Source organism: Nycticebus coucang, chromosome 5, assembly GCF_027406575.1.
Source record: "Nycticebus coucang isolate mNycCou1 chromosome 5, mNycCou1.pri, whole genome shotgun sequence".
Classification (NCBI taxonomy): domain Eukaryota; kingdom Metazoa; phylum Chordata; class Mammalia; order Primates; family Lorisidae; genus Nycticebus; species Nycticebus coucang.
The window spans coordinates 113,128,019-113,155,177 of NC_069784.1; the positions used below are offsets into that span (position 1 = coordinate 113,128,019).

A 27,159-nucleotide genomic window follows, 5' to 3' on the forward strand; every position below is an offset into this window, starting at 1 on the left:
GTCAAATCAAGAACTCAATACTGTTCACAATAGCTACCAAGAAAATAAAATACCTGGGGATATACTCAACCAAAGAGGTAAAAAGTCTCTACAAGGAGAACTATTAAACACTGATGAAAGAAAGCACAGATGACACCAACACATGGAAAAGCATCTTATCTTCATGGATTGGTAGGATCAAAAGCAATAAAAATTCCACATTTTCCAAAGTGATTTACCGATTCGACACATCCCCAACAAAATAGTAGCATTGTACTTCACAGATCTAAAAAAATAAAATTCCATCTTTATTTGGAAACACAAAAAGAGACTAAAAAGCCAAAGCAATCTTAAGCAATAAATAAATAAATAAAAATCTGGAGGCATTATATCACCTGACTTTGAACTTTATTACAAGGCCATAGTAACCAAAACAGCATGGTATTGGTATAAAAGTAGCCATATAAACCAAGGGAACAGAATAGAAAATCCAGAAATAAAACCATCTATCTACAACTGATTTCAACAAAGCAGACAACAATATACACTGGGGAAAGGAAATTTTATCAAAAAATGATCCTGAGAAAATTGGATAGCCACATACAGAAGAATGAAACAGGGCCCCACCTCTAACCATATGCAAAAATTTATCCAAGATGGATAAAAGACTTAAATGTAAGGCATGAAACCATAAAAATTTTAGAAGAAAAAAATAGGCAAAACTCAGTATAGGCAAGGAATTTATGACTAAGACCCCAGAAGTAAATATAGTAACAAAAGAAATAAATAAATAGGATTTAATTTAATTCAAAGCTTCTGCACAGCAAAGAAAATAACAAACAGAGTAAATAAACAACCTACAGAATGGGAGAAAATATTTTCAAACTATACATGTGATAAAGGACTAGTGCCCAGAATCTACAAACAAATCAACAGGCAAAAATAAATAAATAAATAAACATTTAAAAGTAGGCAAAAGATATTGTCAGACGCTTTTCAAAAGAAGATAGACAAGTAAGCATATGAAGCATATGAATATAGGTCAATAAGCACATTAAAAATGCTTAACATCAATAATTGTCAGGGAGATGTAAATTAAAACCATAATAAGACACCACCTGTCAGAATGGTAATAAATAGAAAGTCAAAAAACAATAGATGCTGGCATGAGTGCAGAGAGAAAAAAATGCTTATACACTGCTGATGGGACTGCAAATTAGTACAACCTCTATGGAAAATTAGTACAACCTCTATGGTGATTGCTCAAAGAAATGAAATAAGACCAACCATTTGATCAGCAATCACCCTACTGGGTACCTACCCAAAGGAGAAATCATTTTATCAAAAAGACATCTGCATGCAAATGTTTATTGCAGCACAATTCACAATTGCAAAAATGTGGAATCAACCTAAGTGCCCAACAATTCACAAGTGTATTAAAATGTTGTACACACACACACACACACACACCATGGAGAACTATTCAGTCATAAAAAGAAATAAAATCATGTCTTTTGCAGCAACTTGGATGGAACCAGAGATCATTATCCTAAGCAAAGTATCTCAGGAATGGAGAAACAAACACCACATGTACTCACTGTTAATTAGGAACAAAATGATTGATACAACTGGGCCCAAAGAGAAGTAAAGGCCATTGGAATCCAAGAAGAGGGTGGGGTAAAAACTTATCTATCAGGCACAATGAACACTATTCTGGTGGGCACACTAACAGCCCCAACTTACGCATTATACAAAGTATCCATGTAACAAACCATTTGTACTTCTAAAATATTTTTAATTAAAAAAAAAAGAAAATTGTCATCCTAGACAACTCCTTCCAACTTTGCAGGGGTACTGAACCCTGAAGTAGTAGAATGCATAGTAAGAGAGACAGCTCTATGCTGCAAATCGGATACTTGTGTTTCAGGGCACAAGTCAAACCACAGCTTTTTCTCATCTTTTTTAACGCTGCACATTGAAAACTGGAGTTTCATCCTGATTTCTCAAAGTTTCAGCATTCTTGAACTTAGACTAGAGCCCACAGATCAGGAAAGTAATTTAATTTCATCAACATGCATTAAACAACTATAGCTTGCAGGATATTATAGAAATTCAAAGAAAATTAACAGGAATCTGGTCTCCAAGACCTTACAGCCTAATAAGAAAGTCAGATGTGTGAATAAGAGTGAACTTGGTGACTATACCAGGCGCAATTGAGTATTATAACGATGTCAACAAAAGCAAAGGGCAACAGCAGGAAGACCTGGACCCTGGAAGTCCCTTGTGGGGTTTAGTGGGAAAATTATTTCAAAAAATAACATATGTATATATAAGGTTCAGCATTTTCTACAACTACTACTTTATAAATTGGCTTTTATTCAAAAAGCACATTTGAGTTTCCATTATATATAAGATTATGTATTAGATACCAGGGGTTACAAAATTTGATAAAATGTTTTCTGGGTATAATCAGTCATTTACCAATAACTCTCAATAAGTTCAAGACGTATTAAAAATCCTATAGAAAGGAAAAAACAAAGCTTATAAATAGCCACCAATTCAGCGAGGATTTTCATTAAAATAATTATCAATACAATAATTACCAGAGCAAGTCAGTAGGGCTTAATAAGACGTTATTTAAGGAAGTGTTCAATGAGTGCTGACTCACAATCAGTTTGAGAAGAAGTTGTGTGCTGTTTGGTCACAACCTCCAGCTTCTTGGCTCCCAGGGGTTCAAAGACTGGACCTCTGGAAGAGTTGCGCAATGACCCGTGATCGGCGACCGCCAGACCTCTGGAAGAGCTGTGCCATGACGTGCCATCAGCACCTGCCCAGACCCCAGTAAGAGCTGCACCTTGACCCACAATCCATGCCCACTGGGCCTCTGCACAACCTAACCGGGAACTCCAGGAACCATGCAACCCTGTGTCCTCCCTCCTGTACCCTCCCTGCCTCCACTCTGGCCCGCTCGTCTGGCCAGAGACTCTGGTAGCCGTGTGCCCTCCGGAGCCCTCCCTGCCTCTGCACAGAACCCTGCTCCTGGCCAGAGACTACTGGAGCATGGGCCCTCTGTGCCAAAGTCACTGGGCATCAGGCACTCCCAGAACCGTGTGCACCACCCCCCGCCCTGTTACTGGATCCGGGTGTGTCACACTCCAGAGCTGCTTCCACAACCAGAACTCCCTGGCTGGGGCAGCCCCAGAGGAGCTACACAGGGTCACTCCCTACAAAGATCCAGCAGCAATGGAGTGATGCCACTGGGGTCTAATCTTGGAGAAACACCTCCCCAACTCTGAGGACTGCCAGAGGCAATGGTGAAAAACAATCATGAGACAAAATCAATGGAAACACTTGAGCAATATGAATAATCAGAGTAGATTAACTCCCCCAAGGAACAATGAGGCAGACACAGCACAAGATCCCATGCACAAACAAATAGCTGAGATGTCAAACATCAAATTCAGAATCTGGATAGCAAATAAGATCGAATTAGAATTCCAAGCACTAACCCAAAAGATGTCTCAAGAATTCAACGAATTTGAAGACCAAATGACCAAAGATTTCGACACATTGAGACAAGAAGTTGCAGCCCTCAAAGATCTGAGAAACACAGTAGAATCCCTCACTAACAGAATGGACCAAGCAGAAGAAAGGATTTTTGACATTGAAGACAAAGCTTTCAAATGCTCCCAAACTCTCAAAGAGGAAGAGAAATGGAGGGCAAAAACAGATCACTCTCTCAGAGAGCTCTGGGATAATCTGAAGAAAACAATATTTGTCTTATAGGGATCCCGAAAGCGATGAAGTGGCTTCACAAGGCACAGAGTCTCTTCTCCATGAGATTATGAGAGAGAACATTCCAGACATGCCAAGAGATTCTGATATTCAGATATCAGTTTCAGAACTTCAGCACGATGCAACCTGAATAAGACATCCCCCAGACACATCATAATCAATTTCACTAAAGTTAATATGAAAGAGAAAATTCTGAAAGCTGCCAGACGAAAGAAAACCATTACCTAAAAGGGGAAGAATATTAGAATAACTGCAGATCTCTCTGCTGAAACCTTTCAAGCTAGAAGAGGATGGTCATTGACTTTTAATCTCCTAAAACAAAATAACCTTCAACCCAGGACCTTGTACCAAGCTAAACTGAATTTCATTTATGATGGAGAAATTAAATACTTTAATGACATTCACATGTTGAAGAAATTTGCCATAACTAAACCAGCTCTCCAGGATATACTCAGACCTATCCTCCATCAAGACCAGCATAATCCTCCACCACAAAAGTAAACATAACCAGAAAATTTTGATCAAATACCAACATCCACAGTCGCAAAAGGATTAAAAATGTCCACCGGACTCTTGAAAGGCTTATCAATATTCTCAATTAATGTGAATGGTTTAAATTGTCCTCTAAAGAGGCACAGGTTGGCTGACTGGATACAAAAACTTAAGCCAGATACCTTCTGCATACAAGAATCTCACCTTACATTAAAAGACAAATATAGACTCAAGGTGAAGGGATGGTCATCTATACTCCAGGCAAATGGAAAGCAGAAAAAAGCAGACGTTGCAATCCTATTCGCAGATGCAATAGGCTTTAAACCAACCAAAATAAGGAGGATAACGATGCACACTTTCTATTTGTTAAAGGTAATACTCAATATGTTGGGATTTCAATTATTAATATTTATGCACCGAACCAGAATGCACCACAATTTATAAGAGAAACTCTAACAGACATGAACAACTTGATTTCCTCCAGTTCCATGGTAGTTGGAGATTTTAACACCCTTTAGCAGTTCTGGATAGATCCTCCAAAAAGAAGCTAAGGAAAGAAATTTTAGATTTAAACTTAACCATTCAACATCTGGACATAACAGACATCTACAGAACATTTCATCCCAACAAAACTGAATACACATTCTTCTCATCAGCCCACAGAACATACTCCAAAATCGACCACATCCTAGTCCACAAATCTAACCTCAGCAAATTTAAAAAAATAGAAAGTATTCCTTGCATCTTCTCAGACCATCACGGAATAAAAGTTGAACTCAATAACAACAGGAATCTGCATAACCATACAAAAACATGGAAATTAAATAACCTTATGCTAACGATAGATGGGTTATAGATGAGACAAATTTTTGGAACAAAACAACAATGAAGACAAAACTATCAGAACCTCTGGGATACTGCAAAGGCAGTCCTAAGAGGGAAATTTATAGCACTGCAAGCTTTCCTCAAGAAAATGGAAAGAGCGGAAGTTAATAACTTAATGGGACATCTCAAGCAACTGGAGAAGGAAGAACATTCCAACCCCAAACCCAGCAGAAGAAAAGAAATAACCAAAATCAGAGCAGAATTAAATGAAATTGAAAACAAAAGAATTATACACAGATCACTAAATCCAAAAGTTGTTTTTTTGAAAAGATCAATAAAATAAATAAACCTTTGGCCAACCTAACCAGGAAAAAAAGAGTAAAATCTCTCATTTCATCAATCAGAAATGGTAAAGATGAAATAACAACAGACCCCTCAGAAATTCAAAAAATCCTTAACGAATATTACAAGAAATTTACTCTCAGAAATATGAAAATCTGAAAAAAATCGAGCAATACTTGGAAGTACGCCACCTACCAAGACTTAGCCAAAACGAAGTGGAAATGTTGAACAGGCCTATATCAAGTTCTGAAATAGCATCAACTATACAAAATCTCCCTGAAAGGAAAAGCCCAGGACCAGATGGCTCTGCATCAGAATTCTCCAAACCTTTAAAGAAGAACTAGTACCTATATTACTAAACCTCTTCCAAAATATAGAAAAAGAAGGAATACTACCCGACACATTCTACGAAGCAAACATCACCTTGATCCCTAAACCAGGGAAACACCCAACAAGAAAAGAAAAGTATAGACCAAAATCACTAATGAATATTGATACAAAAATACTCAATAAGATCCTAACAAACAGAATCCAACAGCACATCAAAAAAATTATGCACCATGACCAAGTGGAATTTATCCCAGGCTCTCAAGGCTGGTTCGATGTACATAAATTTAGAAATGTAATTCAGCACATAAACAAACTAAAAAATAAAGACCAAATGATTCTCTCAATTGATGCAGAAAAAGCTTTTGACAATATCCAGCATCCTTCATGATCAGAACACTTAAGTAAATTGGTATAGAAGGGATATTTCTTAAACTAATAGAGGCCATCTACAGCAAACCCACAGCCAATATCGTATTGAATAGAGTTAAATTGAAATAATTTCCACTTGGATCAGGAACCAGGCAAGGTTGCCCATTGTCTCCATTGCTCTTTAACAGTGTAATGGAAGTTTTAGCCATTGCGATCAGGGAAGAAAAGGCGATCAAGGATATCCACATAGGGTCAGAAGAGATCAAACTTTTACTCTTTGCAGATGACATGATTGTATATCTGGAAAACACTAGGGATTCTACTACAAAACTTTTAGAAGTGATCAAGGAATACAGCAATGTCTCAGGCTACAAAATCAACACCCATACTTCTGTAGCCTTTATATATACCAACAATAGCCAAGCCAAAAAAACAGTCAATGACTCTATTCCTTGCGCAGTAGTGCCAAAGAAGATGAAATGTTTGGGAGTTTATTTAACAAAGGACATGAAAGATCTCTATAAAAAAAAACTATGAAACATTAAGAAAAGAAATAGCTGAAGATGTTAACAAATGGAAAAACATACCATGCTCATGCCTGGGGAGAATCAACATTGTTAAAATGTCTATACTACCCAAAACAATATATAATTTTAATGCAATTCCTATTAAAGCTCCATTGTCATATTTTAAAGATCTTGAAAAAATAATACTTCATTTTATATGGAATCAGAAAAAAACTCGAATAGCCAAAACATTACTCAGCAATAAAAACACAGCATGAGGAATCATGCTACCAGACCTGAGACTATACTATAAATCGATAGTGATCAAAACAGCATGGTACTGGCACAAAAACAGAGAAGTAGATGTCTGGAACAGAATAGAGAACCAAGAGAAGAATCCAGTTACTTACTGTTATTTGATCTTTGACAAGCCACTTAAAAACATTCAGTGGGGAAAAGATTCCCTATTTAACAAATGGTGCTGGGTGAACTGGCTGGCGATCCGTAAAAGACTGAAACTGGACCCACACCTTTCACCATTAACTAAGATAGACTCTCACTGGATAAAAGATTTAAACTTAAGACATGAAACTATAAAAATACTTGAAGAAAGTGCAAGGAAAACTCTTGAAGGAATAGGCCTGGGTGAATATTTTATGAGGAGGACTCCCCAGGCAATTGAAGCAGTATCAAAAATACACTACTGGGACCTGATCAAACTAAAAAGCTTCTGCACAGCCAAGAACATAGTAAGTAAAGCAAGCAGACAGCCCTCAGAATGGGAGAAAATATTTGCAGGTTATACCTCTGATAAAGGTTTAATTACCAGAATCCACAGAGAACTCAAACATATTAGCAAGAAAAGAACAAGTGATCCCATCTCAGAGTGGGCAAAGGACTTGAAGAGAAACTTCTCTAAAGAAGACAGACGCACGATCTACAGACACATGAGAAAAAGCTCATCAAAAAAAAAAAAAAAGAAAAAAAGCTCATCATCCTTAATCATCAGAGAAATGCAAATCAAAACTACTTTGAGATATCACCTAACCCCAGTAAGAGTAGCCCACATAACAAAAATCCCAAAACCAGAGATGTTGGCGTGGATGTGGAGAAAAGGGCACACTTCTACACTGCTGGTGGGAATGCACACTAATACGTTCTTTTTGGAAGGATATTTGGAGAATACTTAGAGATCTAAAAATAGACCTGCCATTCGATCCTATAATTCCTTTACTAGGTTTATACCCAGAAGACCAAAAATCACAATATAACAAAGACATCTGTACCAGAATGTTTATTGCAGCCCAATTCATAATTGTTAAGTCATGGAAGAAGCCCAAGTGCCCATCGACCCACGAATGGACTAGCAAATGGTGGTACATGTATACCATGGAATATTATGCAGCCTTAAAGAAAGATGGAGACTTTACCTCTTTCGTGTTTACATGGATGGAGCTGGAACATATTCTGCTTAGCAAAGTATCTCAAGAATGGAAGAAAAGGTATCCAATATACTCAGCCCTACTCTGAAGCTAATTTATGGCTTTCATATGAAGGCTATAACCCAACTATAGCACAAGAATATGGGGAAAGGGAGGGGGGAGGTTAGGGTGGAGGGAGGGTGATGGGTGGGGTCACACCTACAGTGCATCTTAGAATGGGTACAGGCAAAACCTACTAAATGCAGAATACAAATGTCTACATACAATGACTAAGAAAATGCCATGAAGGCTGTGTTGAACAGTTTGATGAGAATATTTCAGATTGTATGTGAAACTAGCACAATGTACCCCTTGATTGCACTAAAGTACACAGCTATGATCTAACAGTAAAAAAAAAAATTTAATTCAGAAAAGTTTACTAAAATAATGTGTGTATATATGCAGAAATTCATATAAAATATAGAGATTCTTATATACATATATCTGATTAAACAGTCCATGTTTCAAAATATTAAAAAAAAAGACATTATTTAAGGCTCAGCACCGGTGGCACAGTGGTTACGGCACCAGCCACATACACCGAAGGTGCTGGGTTCAAATCCAGCCTTGGCCAGCAAAAAACAACAGCTAAACAACTGCAACAAAAGTATAGCTGGGCATTGTGGTGGGTGCCTGTAGTCCCAGCTACTTGGGAGGCTGAGGCAAGAGAATTGCTTAAGCCCAAGAGTTTGAAGTTGCTGTGAGCTGTGATGTCACAGTACTCTACTGAGGGTGACATAGTGAGACTCTGTCTCAAAAAAAAAAAGACTATTTAAGAGGTTCAGTTGGGTTAACGCTCAAAAGTGCTGATTCGCGTGTTAGGTTATGTAATCGGATCTCCATGTTTGCTTGTGGACAGTTCTGCTCACTTAAATATAAAGACTTTTCTTGTTCTCAGTATCACCTGAGCTACTTCTGCATCCATTACTAACTATTCGACTTCTGGAAGCAGTCGACACAGACCTATTTCAGGGAACAAGGTATACAGTAGACAGAAACAGCCTCACCATATGGGTATACTTACCACTTTTTTTATCTCAGATATTTATTATACTAGGTTTAAGGTTTCTCCTAGTACCAAAATGTCTCAGCCCCTATAAAGAGTACCCCTAGAAAAGGTACTCAAAAATGAAAATAATTTTTATTAACATTTGTCGCATTTAAGCCAACCCCAACTTATAAAATTTTTAAATTACCATACCAGCAGTGCCAATGCAAACTCCATAACCCTAAAGTTAGTACCAAAGTAGTGCAAAAATGTGTTAATAAGTTCGTATTTGTTATATTTATAAAGGGAAGCATGAACAGAAAATGAATTTCACAGCTAGAGTGAATGTTCACATAGGTTAGGCAATGAAATATTCTGGAGCAACACTTTTTTTTATTATTATTCCAAATGAGAATTTGGGAACCATGAAACGATAAAATCCAAACAAAGGCACATAATAGCAACTAACTGTGAACATCTTTAAACAATGATTTTTTAATTATGTAAAGTTCTTAAATAAACCTAGCATTCTATTACTAGGCACATAGTTAAGAATCCCTTGATTTTCACAAGGTGAATTTAGCTTAGTTATTCATAAGATTTAGCTTAGCTAATTATTTAAATTTTTATCCAGAAATACACATCACCATACCACTAATTATCAAAGTAAATATGCTAATAATTTTGGAAATAAATATATCAGATCTTAATCAAGAATTGATTAACACATTCCAATACTTCAAAAACCAGTACTTTGTACTTTTATACAGAATGATGCTTTATTCGCAGACTGTTTCTTATGTGAATTTTTTTCTCCAAACTATGTCTTCAGTTTTTCATTATCTCACATAGCACAAAATGCTTACCAAATGACAGTTGACTGATAAGTTATTAATATTAGTTTTAAAAAATATTTTTTTGGAGTAGGGCGCCGGCCCCATATGCCAGAGGTGGCGGGTTCAAACCCAGCCCCGGCCAAAAATAAAATTTATTTTTCTAGCATAATTGCATGTTCTTCCCATTTAGAGAGCTACCCTGAGAATATCTTCCAGTTGGTTTATGTACGTCCTCAAACAAGAAAATTAAGCAGTATTAGTTTCATAAATGGTTATCTAAATTGCTTCTGAATCATTTTCTTGTTAATTAAAGAGCAACCCGGATAGAAGTCATGGCTTGCCTTGGTATTTTAGAAAGTATTGGCCATCAATTAATACTGCAGCTTGGCAGATATTTACTTGCTCATCTTAGTAGGTTTGAAAGTGTACAAATAAAGAATGCTCATCACGATAACCAGTGTGTTCGAAAATTTTCAACACTCTCATGGGGAATGACATTATATGCTACATTTTTTTAAACTACAGGCTACCATGTAAAATTAACTATGAGAAGATTTATTGACTACCTTTATTTTATCGTATTTTTTATATTGAGTATAAAGAACTGTGGTGATAGGTCTATATAGAATTTCAATAAGTAAATAAAATCAATCGATCATTCCTGTGTTAGATGTAAGACAAATCTTAAAGGAAATATCCACACAATGATCTTATGAGGTTATGCTCAAAACATACCAGACAGGCCCCTCTAGGGTAAAGGGAAGGAAGCACTGGCCTGAGACTCAAAATTTAAGGGTATCAAAAAAGTCAGCCATCAAGATCCAGCATATCTGAATGCAGTACTTTTAAAAATCTAAATTAAATGTATGGTGCCCCATGATCGCATTAATGTACACAGCTATGATTTAATATTAATTAAAAAATCTAAATTGGGCGGTGCCTGTGGCTCAGTCGGTAAGGCGCCGGCCCCGTATACCGAGGGTGGTGGGTTCAAACCCGGCCCCAGCTGAACTGCAACCAATAGATAGCTGGATATTGTGGCAGGCGCCTGTAGTCCCAGCTGCTCGGGAGGCTGAGGCAAGAGAATCGCTTAAGCCCAGGATTTGGAGGTTGCTGTGAGCTGTGTGAGGCCACAGCACTCTACCAAGGGCCATAAAGTGAAACTCTGTCTCTACAAAAAAAAAAATCTAAATTAAAACCAAAAAGTCATGAGAAACAAAATATCAAAAATCTAAAGATCAAGAGATATGTACATTCTGTCATTGGTAAACTATCCTCCATTTGACTGCAGGGTGAAAAAAATAGCTGAGGAATCTTTCTGTCTTCTTCTTTGGTTTAAGGATAAAAATGAACCTACCTCTAAACTTGGTATCTCCAGTTCATAGCATCTTTGGTAATATATTCATCAAAATTATCGAATAGTAACCATTATTTTTTATTATCTACATTTATCATATGTAACTTAATTTCAGTGTCATTATCTTAACTATGAATCGTTTTAAAGTATTATACTACTTGGAAAGCTAAATGGAAGTTGAAAAAGAATAATCCATAATTTCAATTGGCCATTTCCTGGCATATTTCCATCATTCAGGGTTACCTCGCTTGCTTCTAATTCTGTTATGTAAATGCAGGCATCCTCTCAGCGACATAGAAAATTTTCTTTTTAGTATTTTAGAGCGGAAATTTTCATAGAAAATGTTAAAAAGAAATAAATCATTGTATGGATATTTTCATAAAGATTTATCTTATACATAACACAGGAATGATTGATTTTGTTTATTTATTGAAATTCCATATTGAACTATCACATTTCTTTATACTCTCCCATGAAACAAAACTCCTGAAGGCATCTATCCTTAATATTTCAAATTTCTCCCTTCCTATTTTCTCTCTTCTTAAATGTTTTTAAGAAAATGCTTTCACATTTATGGAAAATTTGCAAGAAAAGATCACTCATATACTCTTTCCCCACATGTACCATTTGTTACATTTTGCAATGTTTACCTTACTGCTATTTTTTTCTTAACTACGTAAGTATTTATTTTACACCTTGTACCCTTAATCTCTACATATTTCAGCATGTATTTTCTAAGAATGAGGGTATTCTCTTGTGTAACTGTAGTACAATTATCAAATTGAAGAAATTAATAGATGTAATACTATTATCTCATACATAGGTCCATGTCCAAATTTCACAAACTATCTCAATAATGTCACTTGTGGAAATTTTTCTCTGATCCAGAATCCAATTCAGGGACATGCACTGCATTTAGTTCACTATCACTTGTATCCATTACTGTGAAACAATGCCCGAGGCTATCTTTGTCGCCCATGATACTGACACTTCTGAAGAGTACAGGCTGATTGTTTTGTATTGTGTTCTTCAAGTTTTCCTGATGTGTCCTCTTTATTGGAGTCAGGTGTGCATTTTGGGCAACAACACTACATGCATGATGTGTTCTCAATGCATTATGTCAAGAAGTGCATGTCAGTTTCTCCCTTTATTAATGAGGTTAACTGATTATTTATTGAAGATGGTGCTCCCACTGTGTTTCCCAAAAGAACTACCTGCTCTTCAGGCCTGTAAATAATCCTAGCACTCTGGGAGGCTGAGATGCCTGGATTGCTTGAGCTCAGGAGTTCGAGACCAGCCTGAGCAAGAGCCAGACCCCTGTCTCTACTAAAACTAGAAAAATTAGCCCAGCATTTGTGGCAGGTGCCTGTAGTCCCAACCGCTTGGGAAGCTGAGGCATGAGAAGGATCTCTTGAGCCCAAGAGTGTGAGGTTGCTGTGAGTTAAAATGACACGATGGCACTCTACCCAGAGTGAAAGAGTAAGACTCTGTCTCAAAAACAAATTTTAAAAACTACTCATTTTTCCTTCTTTAATTAATAAGTCCTCTATGGGTAGGTGCTGTGATATAATGTAATTATCCTGCTCCTTTTTAAATTTTCACTTAATAATTTCAGTATCTGTTAATGATCCTGACCTGAATCAGTTATTAGTATGTTGGTTGCAAGTGGTAATTTCCCCACTCTATTATTTCTTCTATATTTATTGGCTGGCACATTCTGCAAGGAAGAGATTTCCCTCCTCCCTATCATCAGAACCCTCATTGGTTCTTTCTTCAGCCAATGGTTTATGATCTATTCTTCCATTACTCACTTGGAGTCTCAAATTTTCCCATATTTGCTCAGAGGGACCCCTTAAAGTTATTTCCTCTGTCATTTTTAAATGATTCCAGCATTTTTCAAGTTCTCCTTTATTTTCTGGCATAAGAAATGTTATCGTTCATCTTGTACATTTCCCATCTCAGCCCTAGAATTGGCCATTCCAAGATGATCTGGTTTCTCTTACAGAAAAATCATCTTTAAAAAACAAAATCTGGGGCTAGATGCACTCTTCACTACCAGAGTGTGTTGCTTCTAGGCATACAACAAAATGTGTTCTCTTAAATGCTGTTCAGGGCCAACTGTCTTTATTGTCCCTACCCCATTAGCAGCATTTGATTCAAATGATCACAGCTTCCTCCTTGCAATACTGCCTTCACTAGTAGGAAGCAATGCTGTCTTGGTCTCCCTCCATTCTCACGGGATACTCTCCTGCAGTCCAAATTTTCCCTCCTCTTCTCTGCACTCTTTTAAAATTGGAGTACTGAGAAACTAAATACTAAAGTATGAGGAACTCAGACTGCGATCCTTTTCTCACCTCTATCTACACTTCTTCCATAAGCAATCGTCTCTGACAACTGTCAAATTTTTATTCCTAATGCAATGTCTCTCTCAAGCTCTGGAATTTATATCTACTTATTTCTAGTCAGCGTCTTTGCCTGAATCTCCAATAAACATCTAAATTCAACATATGCAAAATTGAACCACTCCAGACCTGGTCCACCTTCAGCCTTCCCCATCGCAGGTGATGGCAGCTCAGTTCTCCCAGGTATCCAGGCCAAAAATTTGTGAATTCTCAAAATATATTTAGAATCTCGCCATTTCCACTGCTCTCTCCATGATCTCATCCGCCATTACTCTTGCCTAGGGTATTTAGGGTATTTCTTGACAACCTCTTAACAGGGCTCACTGCCTCAAACCTTGCTCCTACAATCTCTCAGTACAGATATCAGGATGATCCTTTTAACATGTAAATGTGCTCATATCACTCTTCCGCTCAAAACTTTGCAGTGGCCCCATGTTTCGCTCAAGCACATCCCCACTCTTGGCATTATTTGAGCTGGTTCCTCTGTGTCAAAAGGGTTCCCCCAAATATCTGCTAGGCCAACTCCCTCATCTCCTTCAGCTTTTGGTAGGACTGGTCTCCCTCATTAGGCCAACACTGACTTCCCCCAACAGAGAACTCCTGCTCCTTTATTCCCTGCTTTCCTTCCCCACCCTACCCACCACTTATCACCTAACATTTTATAATTTACTTTCTTAATGTTACTGTTTACTGGTTTTTATCTCTCTGCTAGAGGTAAGCTCCATGAAGGCAGGAATCTTGGTTTTGCTCACTGAAGGATCTAGAGCCATAGAATCTCACCAAACATCTAGAACCGTGCCTGTCCTATGTAATAGGCACTCAATTTTTTTTTTTTTAAGAAATGAATGAACCACTTAATAGTATATTTTGATTTAACAAACTCATGGAAATGGGTTTGAACCTACTGGTAGCATGGAGCTCACATACACCATGGTTAACACTGAAATGCACTTAAACACAGCTTCAGCTGCACTCCACTTATCTCCACCTGCCTTGTTTGTCTCTTTCTGCATGTGAAACTAGATTCATTTTTAAAATAAAAATAATTTTAATCAGGCAACACTTCCAGAGAAGAGTATGTTCCACAGGCCCTGAACTGTGCTTTAGCACACACAATACAGCCCACATAATGAACTGACTTTGGCTCTGGCTGCTGTCAGGGAATACCTGTTGTTTTCCTTGCCTCTGCCAATGCTTACGATTTCGAGTTCCTTTTGAGTTCTGCAGGGGAAAGGGGAGATGGGAGAAGCTATGGCAGAAACGAAAATTACTTTATATATAAACTGTATATTTTCCTACTAGACTATTAAATTGGCTCTACCTTCAAAACTGGCAGCCAATGTCACTTATGTGACCCTAGAGTAATTCATATAATTTTAGCGGAAATAAGACATACTTGGATAGCCATTCAAATAATGTGCTTGGGATATTTCTGGACAGTTGCCATGATGTCCACTGTCAGGTTTTGAAAGGTACCTGTGAAATGAGTAGTAAAATATCTCTACTGACATCAGACGTTCAGGGCCAACACACTCCCTATTTCTTGTCAGGGTCATCTGAGTCACTTTTGTACAAGAATGTTAATTCCTTTGCCAATGATATTCCTGGGCCAATAGGAAACATTTTCCTCATGTGTAAACTTGTATGCTCATAAGTCTTCTAAAGTGGGTCTTGGAGTTCATCAGACTAAAGAGAGTGTCCGATAAGAACCTGGTTTAAACTCTTGAGCCTCACTTCCATTATCGCGGAAGAAAGTTTAACTGCTCATTTCAAATGCATGCGGAAGTGTGTGAATTTCACCTACCAAGCATACTAGAATCATTAATGAGAAAATGAAAATTTTAATTTATGTATTTCACATCTCCCAAAATTACATTCTGAAATATCTTGCTATTTTAATAAATATGACATATAAGAAATATTTATGATCTAGAAGTATTTTAAATGTAGAGTTAAATAAACCAAAGTATTGAGGACATTGAAAAAAATTCTCTCCTTTTTAATGCATTATATTTTTACATAGTGAAGAAAATAGACTCTCATTTAAATCTAAACTTCTCAATTTGATGACTTTCCACAGATACAACACACTCGGGGGAAATTGGCACCAAGAAAAAGGTGAAAAGACTATTAAGCTTTCAAAGATACTTCCATACATCAAGGCTGCTTCGTGGACTAATACCACAAGCCCCTCTTCACCTGCTGGATGAAGACTACCTGGGACAAGCAAGGGTAAGCTGGCAGCCACCCTGGACCCCCGGAGCCGGTCAGTGGGCCTTGTCTCAGCTGATAGCACCTGGGGTTGAGTCCTGCTCTGCCACAGAGGAGCTCAGTGACTCGGCCTAGTTATTCAGCACATCTGGACTTTTTCCTCAAATAGCAAATGAAATTGACAGACTCTGGTGGCTCAGACTTGTAATTCTAGCACTTTGGGAGGCCAAGGTGGGTAGATCGCTTGAAGCCAGGAATTCAAGCCAATCTGAACAACATAGCAAGACCCTACCAAAAAAAATGTTTTTTTAAGTGAAAAATAAAAACATTTAGCCACTCATGATAGTGCACACCTGTGTAGTCCCAGCTACTTAGGATTCTGAGGTAGGAGGATCATTTGAGCTTAGGAGTTCAAGGCTACAGTGAGCTGTTAACACACCACTGCACTCCAGCCTGGGTAAGAAAGTGAAAGCTTGTCTCCAAAAAAAAAAGAGAGAGAGAAAGAGAAAAAGAAAGTGAAGTTAGTGGAAACATTCACCTCATAGGGGTACTGCAAGGATGAATGACGTAAACCATGTTTGTATGCTTAATAGACTCATGCCTAGCTACTGCATGCTAGCTCATGCTCACTATTTTCATTTTTATAAATGTGCAAAACAAAGCCAGGTGTGGTAGCTCACACCTGTAATCCTCACACTCTGGAAGGCCAAGACAGGTGGATTGCCTGAGCTCACACATTCCAGACCAGCCTGAGATAGAGCGAGACCTCGTCTCTAAAAATAGCCAGGAATTGTGGCAGATGCCTGTAGTCCCAGCTACTCAGGAGGCTGAGGCAAGGAGATCACCTAAGCCCAAGAGTTCGGGCTTGCTGTGAACTGTAATGCCACAGCACTCTACAGAGGGCTACAAATTGAGAGTCTGTCTCAAAAAAAAAGTGCAAAACATATTTCCACACCCTAAGTAAAGCAAAATTGTGGACTGGTAGATTACTAATGAGGGAATAACTGTTTTAATCAATAAAATTATCTTATTATAATAGCTACACTGAAAATAACCCCAAAATTATCAACTCTTAATTCCCCTTTAGGCTGCTAATACAATGCATTATCCTTTTTATGGTTTTTAAAAGTTGTACAGTTGTGTTTGCGATACACCGATCTGAGTGAGGGTGGAAATTAATGTGTGACAGTATTTTTTAAAGTTTGCAATTATCTGTCACCCAAACTGCCAGTGGAATTTTAAATGGAATAAACTGCCCTAGTGTAGACAGTTAAAAGCAGTATTTTAATTTATTAAGAAGTGCATATAACTAACATCTGCCAGTAAGAAGTGAGTGGCAAGTAACATCAGAAAAACTAACTCCCAATGTTAGTCTATAAAAGGGAAAAAGCAAATCACTTATAACTGCAAGGGCTGAGTTGGGAGAACATTTGTTTGTTTGTTTGTTTGTTTGTTTATTCCAGTGACACTGGAATGTCACTGACAGATTGTCTTTCTTGTCAGCAGCCACATCTCAAGTGTTGTTGAGATGTTAAGAGAACAGTAGGCTGGCAGTCTGGATATCGAAAATCAAGCTTTGGGTCTGCCTCTAGTAGTATGTGATTTGGGTAAAAAAAATCACCCAATCTAGACCTTGAAAATAACTTATTGGTCCTTCATTTTTCTGATGTGCTCTGAAGGTCTGTATATGTCATGCCAAAGCATTGGATTGGATTGTATCTTAGAACACAGGGAAGCCATTCCATGGTACATAGATAGTAGATAGAATTGTTTAATTCACTGTGTCTCAAAGTAAATGTTTGAGTCTCCAAAATGATTCATCTGAGTGCTGGTTTTTGTTTGTCTTTTCAGCATATGCTCTCCAAAGTGGGAATGTGGGATTTTGACATTTTCTTGTTCGATCGCTTGACAAATGGTAAGTTACCCAAAAGAATTTTCACTAAAATACACACCATAAAGTGGGATTAATTTCATGAAAAACAGAATTTATTTTTAAACACTGTCATTCTTTTTTACTTCTCTCCCCACTTCCATAAATCCATGGGTACTGAAGAACAATCAGGGCAAAAGAAAATTACTCCAAATGAAGAATAAAGACTGAATTTAGCGTCAGAATCTTAAGATAGTTTCCTTTTGACCTTGATGATCCCAAAGGAATTTGGAAACCACAGATTAGATTCTTTCCTTGCAGAGTATTTTGGCCACATCCAAAAGCAGGAAGTTTATTGTTGGTTGATGAAAACTCAAAACACAAAAGCACATCTGATCAGTCCTGACTTTGACAGTGCAGGGAGCTAGTGATCTGAGTCTTCCCCGTTGCAGGTATTGCCTAAACATGTCTAATGTCAGAAGAAAACAATTGATGAGGAGACTGTAAAAGCTTAGGCTACAAATGATGAGAAAAGTAAACATTTCCCTTGGTTTCAATTTTTTAATTTTTGTGCTTATAAAGGCCTTCCTTAAGAAAATAATAAAATCTCGACTCAGTGCCCTAACACATTGGTTACAGCACCAGCCACATACACCAAGGCTGGTGGGTTCAAACCTGGCCTGGGCCTGCTAAAACAACAATGACAATTGCAACAAAAAATAGCCGGGCGCTATTGTAGCAGGTGCCTGTAGTCCCAGCTACTTGGGAAGCTAAGGCAAGAGAATTGCTTGAGCCCAAGAGTTGGAGATTGCTGTGAATTGTGATGCCACGGCCCTCTACCGAGGATGACATAGTGAGACTCCATCTCAGAAAAAAAAAGAAAGAAAATAATAAAATCTTCTTATATTTCCATCTGCACATTCAGCAAATGCTGGTAAGCTTACAGAGCCAATGAAAGGCATCACATTTAGTGCCGATGTTTGTGTGTTCCATCATCTACCTTGCTTTAAGTCATTACAGATGTTTTCTTACCATTCTTTTACTTGACAATGTGTAGTTGAGAGAAACATGCCTAAGACCATGAAATGGATCAGTCCACTGCAGAAAGCTAACTGGCCTACCACATAGGGAGGATTTTCATAACCTTGCATGTAACTTCACTCACATCAACTGAGTAATGGGTGATAGCAAATACATTTTATTTAACTCAATTACTTAGAGACCGGTAAGATACTACAACTAGTTCAAAAGAGAATTCATATATACTAAATACATACTGCACATATACAAGAAATGCTGAAATGAAGTTATAAATAGCTGCAAAACTGGGACCGAGAAATCATTTGTATTTGCACCTGACTAATTTCATTTCCTCTGTTTTCTTCAAGTAGTTTTATAATTTTAGGTCTAATGGTTAAGTCTTTAATCCGTTTAGTGTTGGTTTTTGTAGATGATGATGAGAGAAAGAGAGAGGTCTAGTTTCACTCTTCTGCATGTAGATATCCTGTTTTCCCTGCACCATGTTTTGAAAAAACTATGGGTTTCCCCCAGTATGTTGTTGATGTCTTTGTTAAAAATCAGTTGGCAGAAAATACATGGATTTAATTCTGGGTTCTCCACTCTATTCCATTGATCCACATGTGTCTTTGCTTTTAAAATTCAAAATGATCATTCTTAAATAAACAATATTTCCTAGTGCTTCTAAGCTAGCATAGCTTCAATTTTGCATCTCTTCTGACCTGAGTTCTAAAATATCTCACCAACAAATCTCTTCCTGGGTGATCTTCCACAGGAAGAACAGACTGTGACTATTAAGCAATATGGTGGTTTAGCTAGTCCTGTAAATGGAAGAGTCAATAGGACACTTCCTATGGACTCAAGGCACATTTCAAGTGGCCACTATCTATGTCTTTTAAAAAATACACTTCTGCACACGATTGTATCTCTGACACCTCAGTAGGCAGATTTCTTCTAACTCTTAATGTTTTCATTGCTTTTCATATAGGAGAAGGTCTCATCTAATTTTACTTGCACAACAAGAAAAAAACTAGGATCAGAGCATAGTAATGATATCCTCCATAACTACATAATTTCAAATCCAAAGGGGAAAAAATAATTCCATGAGAGAAACTGTATTACAGACACTTTAGATCTTATTGTCAATGTCGATATTTTAGTGGTGATAAAAATGAGCTAAAGCAAGTGACTGTTTTCCTGTAGGAAACAGCCTGGTAACACTGCTATGCCATCTTTTCAACTCCCACGGACTCATTCACCATTTCAAGTTAGATATGGTGACTTTACACAGATTTTTAGGTAAGTCCTTTTTTCCATATTTCTACCCCTGCTCTCATGAACAATGACAACGTGTAATACTCTTATGTAAAGGGGCAAGAACCACAGTGTGATGGATAAAGATCTCAAATTAATCTTAAATAACCTCATTTTAATTTTAAAATATGGCTTACCCATCTTAAATCATTGAGAAATTATTTACTTGATTATAGTGGCCCTTGAACAATTCTGGGGTTAAGGGTGCCACACACACACACCCACCGTGCAGTCAAAAATCCATGTGTAACTTTTGACTACCCCAAAACTTAGCTATGAATAGCCTACTATTGACCAAAAGCCTTACCAACAACCAAAAGTCAATGAACATGTACATTGTATGTTATGTTATGTTATGTACTGCATTCTCATGATAAAATAGGATAGAGAAAAATGAAAGAAATTATAAGGAAGAGAAAATAAGTTCACTATTCATTAAGTGGAAGTGAATAATCAAAAAGGTCTTCATCTTCACCATCTTCACATTGAGTAGGCTGAGGAGGAGGAAAAAGAGGAGGGGTAGCTCTTGCTGTCTCAGGATGAGGGGGGATACATATGGTTCAAAACTATGTTGTTCAAGGGCCAACTGTAGTTATGTTTACAATAAAATCTATATAAAGAACACTATCAATATCATAATTGTCGAAGAAGAAACAGATATGCTCATATATTAACAAGACGCTAGTGAGGTATGCCTCAAATAATTCCAGTCAGAATGTGAGTTGTTGAAAATCTTCAATAGACTTTAAAAAAAAACTACCATTTATATAGCAGTGTTATGAGCAGGGTACTTTTGTTATTTCTAACTGTTTGAACAAATCAGCAAGTTGGATGTTATCCTCACCATTTAACCCATAGTTAAGGAGGGGTACAAAGAGGTTTCATTACATACCCAAGGCCAACAGCTTGTAAGTGGCAAAACCTGAGTCCAAGCCTCGGTCTCCCTGACTTGCGAGCCCACCATCTTTCCACCCAAGCCCACCATCACTCTGTATCCAAAGGCAGCCCCAGTTCTTATTTGACTTTAGGCATACTCTTATCTGTCAGTGACTTATTCAGGGCACATTTCTAATCACCACATGACTTTCTTCTGCCATTTAGCATGTTTCTGAGTTCTTTGACTTGCCATGTGGCTATAATTTCAATTTGGAATCTGAGTTCATCCCATGAGAAGTCAAATAATAGCAGCCACAACCAGGCTTACATCTGCTGGAAGATCTCCCAATGTGTGGCATGTATTAACATATTCAATCCTTATGCAACATTTTGAGTTTGTAGCTATTGTTATCACCATGTTATAAAGAAGGAAACTGAGGGAACGCACAATTAAGTCACTTGCCCAATGGAGATAACAAGTGATAGAGCCAGGATTTAAATATAATTGTAAACTAAACCTGCCACTTAAAAGGCATATGCAACACAACAGAAATATTTGAAACCAGCCACAACATGGCTCATATCCAGAAACACAAATAACATCCAGTCAATTGTATTTTCATTGATCGAGGAAAGAAATGGCCATGAATAGGGCCAAATAATTTTGATTTGTCTAAAGAGAACCGTACAGATTCAGACACTTTGGACATGTGTATGTGCCCAGAGAATATGTAAAGAATGCAGACTTGACAACAGAATTAACATCAGAATCCAGATCCAGATTGATAACAGGGGTTGAAGAACGTGGCCACTTGAAAATCATGGCATTCTAAGCTTTGCCTGGGTCAAAAGCTGAAGCAGGCTAGTGTCGTCCCTAAATAGCAAACCAAAATCACCTATGCCTCTACCTCATTCCACGAGCACTCTAAGTCTTGCATTAGGCTGGAGGAACTCGAAAGATGATACCGTAACTTGAATAAAGTTGAAATAAGTCCAAGGAGTTCTCAGCTGGATTGATGCAGTACTCTGAATTTCTGCCCCAAAAAGCCCCTAGACTTGCTTTGTTCAGTATTTGTTCTTCAAATGATAAACCCAACTTCAGATATCAGTAGTCTGACACTACTCTTGGAGAGGAAACCTCCCCTATGGAGTATCATTCATCAATGGCAGCAAACTCAATGAAACTGCAGTGTGAAACTGCAGTTGTCCTTCTCCGCGTATTTATTTCTCCTGTGAATGACGGCCTCATGGACGTCAGTAAGGGGTGTCTCCGAGGGAGGTGAGACGTCCCGAGTCCTTGTGAATCCTTTAGCCTTTCTCCCCTCTGCTCTGCATCTCCTTTTCACTAGAAACAGCCGACTAGAACTGCCAAGTTCGCAAACCATGTTTATTTTTAAAGGATATCCAGGCTGCACACTTTGGAGCCACTGATATTTTTGAATGAAAAGAACTCTCAGCAGGTCTGAGCATATGTGTACCAGTCCTGTTTGGGTTTTAGCCGACTAAGTTATCTATTTACCTCCTAGTCATGGTTCAAGAAGATTACCACAGCCAAAACCCGTATCACAATGCTGTTCATGCAGCCGATGTCACCCAGGCCATGCATTGCTACCTGAAGGAGCCAAAGGTAAGACGAGGCCATTGGGAAATGCCAAGGAAAGGATCTGCTAGGACCCAAGTCACCCAAAGTGCCTCAGGAACTATGTTACGGGCATTCAGTATATGAATACAAATCATTTTTATTAAAGTTCCTGGGTTAGCTCTGAAAAATCTTATAATATTCATGAAAAAAGATGTGAATGGTCTGAGGTTTTCCTTCATATTTTGCATATTTTTGAGGCTGCGTTAGCACAAAACAACCCTCTCTATGACAATCTACACTTTAGCTATTTTCAACAATCCCAAGAACGCCCTTTTGCTTTAGACTTTTGCCACAAACACCACTAGCACTGAACATGACTGGGAAAAGTCTCACACCCCATGTTTTATGATCAAGAAATGAAATCAAAATTCCTCATGGCTCATGTTCCATTTCCTCCTGAGCCAACTGGACATCTTGATTCTGGGCCAAAACCTTGTGAATGTCAAAGATGTGTTAGTGAGCATGCCCCGATGCAATAAACCCATCCAAAGTTAAAAACTAAAAACAAAATAATAATGATCATTACTCAACATCTAGGCAGTTCTCAGCTGTATAAAATTTAGTTGATACAAGGTTCAGGATGAGTTAAGATTACTGGAAAATGACATCCCAGTCTAAGGCTCTGTCTAATTTAATCCGTTCTAACATTCCACTAAATATACAGATGCTTTGACAGCAACCACAATATACAGATGCCAAACAGGCATGCTCAGGGCAAGGCTGGGTAGATGCCTCATCCCTGTAAGATGTCCCTAAAACATGCATGGCTTTATTTTTTAATCTCTAAATAGTCCGAAAGTTGTTAAGTTATCGCACGATTATATTTTTATAGTTAGTACTGGATTCCCATGTTCCTGCTTGTTTTCCCAGCTAACCAAAACATCACAGATTCTCACACATTTCCCCACACTATTCAGTACACATTGAAGAGTTATGTGAATTTCACAATTCAGCCCACTTCTTTGAAGGAAGTGGCAGAGATATATTAGATAGATGTATTAGAAATATGCAATGAACCAACTTGTACTTGCAATGTGTTCCATAGTTGTGGTCCCCCTACCATCCCCTACTATCCCTCCCACTCCCTCCCCATCCCTTGCCCTCCCCTTCCCTCCTCATCATAGACTAAAGTTGTGTTTCATTTTTCATATGCAAGTGTGAGTTGTTATAAATTGGTTTCACGGTAGTACTGAGTACATTGGATGCTTTTTTTTTCCATTCCTGAGATACAAATGTCCTAATGCTATAATTGGGTAAATGAGATGAAAGCTATGCTGATTAGTATGATGTAAGCCACTCCAATTTGTACAAATAATCAACACACTGAAATGGGCATAAATATATTTATGATCTATGTACAAAAGACTTAATAAAAAAATAATAAAAGAAAAAAGAAATATGCAATGATTTGTATAATAGGTCCATCACTTTGGCTTTGATTTTTCCCTTCATGTACGGCTTTCTCCAGGGGCAAGGCTGATTTCAGTTCTGCCTTCTGCCTGCCCATCCTGTAGCAATGCACGTCACAGCAGAAACAAAACAGAGGGCAGTAGGAAGAGGGGTATACCCGAATGACCTTCACAGTTTGAGTTTACTCAGCAGCTGTCCTTTCTTTCCTGACATCCCATTTGAATAGCACCTCATTGAAAGCCTAGGAGGGTAAAGGTCTGGCAGAGAGGCATGAACAGTGTCGTGACACTTCACTTTGTTGGATGGAGCCAAATGAAAGCCTGTTCATGGAAACACACCCATCAACTTCCTCATTTGATCTTTTAACAGTTCGCCAGCTTCCTCACGCCTCTGGACATCATGCTGGGGTTGTTGGCTGCAGCAGCACATGATGTGGACCACCCAGGGGTAAACCAGCCTTTTTTGATCAAAACTAACCACCACCTTGCCAACCTGTATCAGGTAAGAAATCCCAACACGGAGCCAGACATAGCAGGGTCGATTGTCAGGGGCCCAGTGCTCAAGTGCTCAAGTCTGAATCTTCCCTTGGAGACAGCCATCCTACAGGGTCGGCCCTGATGACAGAGACCACACTCACAGAGTATGGGTTTGAAATAGGCCCAACATATCCCCCAAGGAAGATTAGATTAATTTACAGGGATATCCAAGGAATTCAGTTTGCTCCACACCAGGTTTGAGATTTTCCTAAATCAAACAAGGTCTCAGAGCCTCCCCTCTCACCGTTTGAGAATATCTGTCTCCATGAGACCATCTTGTATACAATAGCCAGGTGAAGCCAGTTCTTGCAAGGCTTTTGGGATATTTCCCAGGAGCGATCCTAATTCAAACTTGAGTCTCTGGGGCCATCTCTGAGCTTTCTTGGCCTATGAGTCAGAGGTATGTTATCAAAAACAATAAATATACTTTGTTGTCATAAAGTTGTTGTTATATAGTTCTACAGCACAAATAGGTCTGCCTGAAGAAGTCTTATTTACACCATCATCACAGGTATTAAACCCTTACCTATATCATAAATGAATCACTACAAGAATTTTCAATGTAGTTCTTTTTGATGTAGCTTGTTCAATATAGTTTCTTCCACCGTCATTAACAAAATCATATCATACCATGGAGTCATTGATCTTGATTTTTGAAAAAATTGAATGTTGAGTCAAAGCATTCTATAATAGACATACTCTTATTTGACAAGGTGAATGTTACTTTCTTTGCATTATTATTATTATTGCTCAATATTTCGATGAAGCAATTGATTCCTTTTCTGAATATATTTATGTTCCTTCATTCTTTACAAGGTTTTTGTTTCTAATCCTTATCTTAAACATTGTTATTGTTATTAAATTTTAAGTCTTTTTAATTTTGTGAAGGCAAAAAAAAATGGAAACCTAATTAACACATGTATATGTAAAAATAAAAATTAAAAAAAAATTGAGTGCTGAAAGAATTCCTGAAAGATCCCCACAAAAAAGCTGCATTAAACAAGATTTTGAATCTTGAGAATACATTCATTTCCAATAAAGTACAATTGTAACAAGAAAAGAAGCCTCTCTTTATCCAGTCAATTAACTTTTGTCACATGAGACTGATGGGTCCACCTGGCATACGTGCTAAGTTCCCTCGGGCTGTCAGCCAGCGCCTGGAGCTGGAATAGGTGTGGCCATGTAGAGGGGATAGGATAACTTTGGATCATGAGCTAAAACTTTAGCAAAGATAAATAAAAAACTAAAACTAAATTTTCTAAACCATCTCAAAAGCTCAACTTACTGCCTGAGAAAAGATACAGACATTTAACTAGAGGAGAAATAAATGACTGTCCTGGGAGCCCCAAATAGATTTTCTATCCCTGTCAATTCTGACCTTTTCATACATCTTTTATTAAACAACAGAAGTCAATTAACAAGTTTGGCTACTTGGTCCATTCCCATAAAATGTAATTGCTTAAATAATTATAATTTCTCAAATAAATTATATCAATATAGTTTAAGAGAGTATCCACTGCTATTGACTAATTTGTACTTAAAAATAAGGGTCATAAAACTGTGCTTTCCATGTAGTAGTATAAAAAACCCATAATGAATTCTCACACAGAAAGTAAAAAAGAAATATGCCAAGTGTTAAAGAAAGACAAACAAGAAAATCAGTGAAGAGTTAAATGCTCACTGCTAATTAATAAGAATGATTCTCAATAAAAAGACACTCCAATCTATCTGACTCAGATACTGAAGATTTTCTCAGAAAAATGAATTCCTTTACTCAAACTTCTAAAGTACAGGTAATTTTTAATAATTTTTACTTGAATGTCTTTATTAAAAATATTCTAACAATACAACCAATTTCTATAGTGTTTTCAATACAACATACAGTCTTGTATATTTTTAATCGACAGCTATTTATTGCGTCTATCAGCTGACATACTAAGATCTAGGCTTTCAAAGATGAATAAAACCCAACCTCTGCCCTCAATCACTTATTCAAGTTTGAGCATCTGAGTTTGAGGAACTGGCTAAAGGTACACATACAAATACTTTTTCTTAACGCTCTAAACAATGAATGCCTGTGCTATTCTTATATCCAAAGATGTTACTACAGTAAAGCGAGCTATTGTTTTTATTCAACAGTGAACTTACCCATATAAAGTAATCCTTTTTTGACAATGACTAGGAAGGAACTGGGGTACAGGGTTCAAAAACCACATCCAAGATATTATCTTCATTAGTCACTTGCTCTACAGTCTTAGGACTTCTTGAAGACTAGAAATCCACGTCTTTAAGTTTGGGGGACAGCATTAAAGGCAAACCAGTGTCACATGGTATCATAAAGACACTGTCAGGGTCACATGGCTGGCTAGGATAAAAGCTGAAACTGTTATCAGCCAAATTGGGACTTACCATTGAAAGTAAAAACTGATTACATAGACTTGAAAATAAGATTTCAGTTTTGTCAAAAGAAAATTATGGTGTCTAAATATTTGGCTATATACTATCTTTTATTAGCTATATTAAGGAATGCCCAAAAGATAAAGTTTCTTATAAAAAATTCAATTTGGCAAACTATATCATT

The 27,159-nt window shown here is 37.6% G+C and overlaps 1 protein-coding gene across 3 annotated transcripts in view; it reads left to right on the top strand.

The window, feature by feature from the left end:
• Positions 1-27,159, top strand: part of PDE7B (phosphodiesterase 7B) — a 349,619-nt gene that overhangs the window by 291,501 nt on the left and 30,959 nt on the right. For all 3 annotated transcript variants that reach the window (XM_053592273.1, XM_053592274.1, XM_053592275.1), the window contains 5 exons: positions 15,783-15,934; positions 17,765-17,828; positions 20,004-20,099; positions 22,517-22,617; positions 24,412-24,543. In XM_053592273.1, the coding sequence (XP_053448248.1) occupies positions 15,783-15,934; positions 17,765-17,828; positions 20,004-20,099; positions 22,517-22,617; positions 24,412-24,543 (545 nt within the window). The remainder of the gene's footprint in view (positions 1-15,782; positions 15,935-17,764; positions 17,829-20,003; positions 20,100-22,516; positions 22,618-24,411; positions 24,544-27,159) is intronic.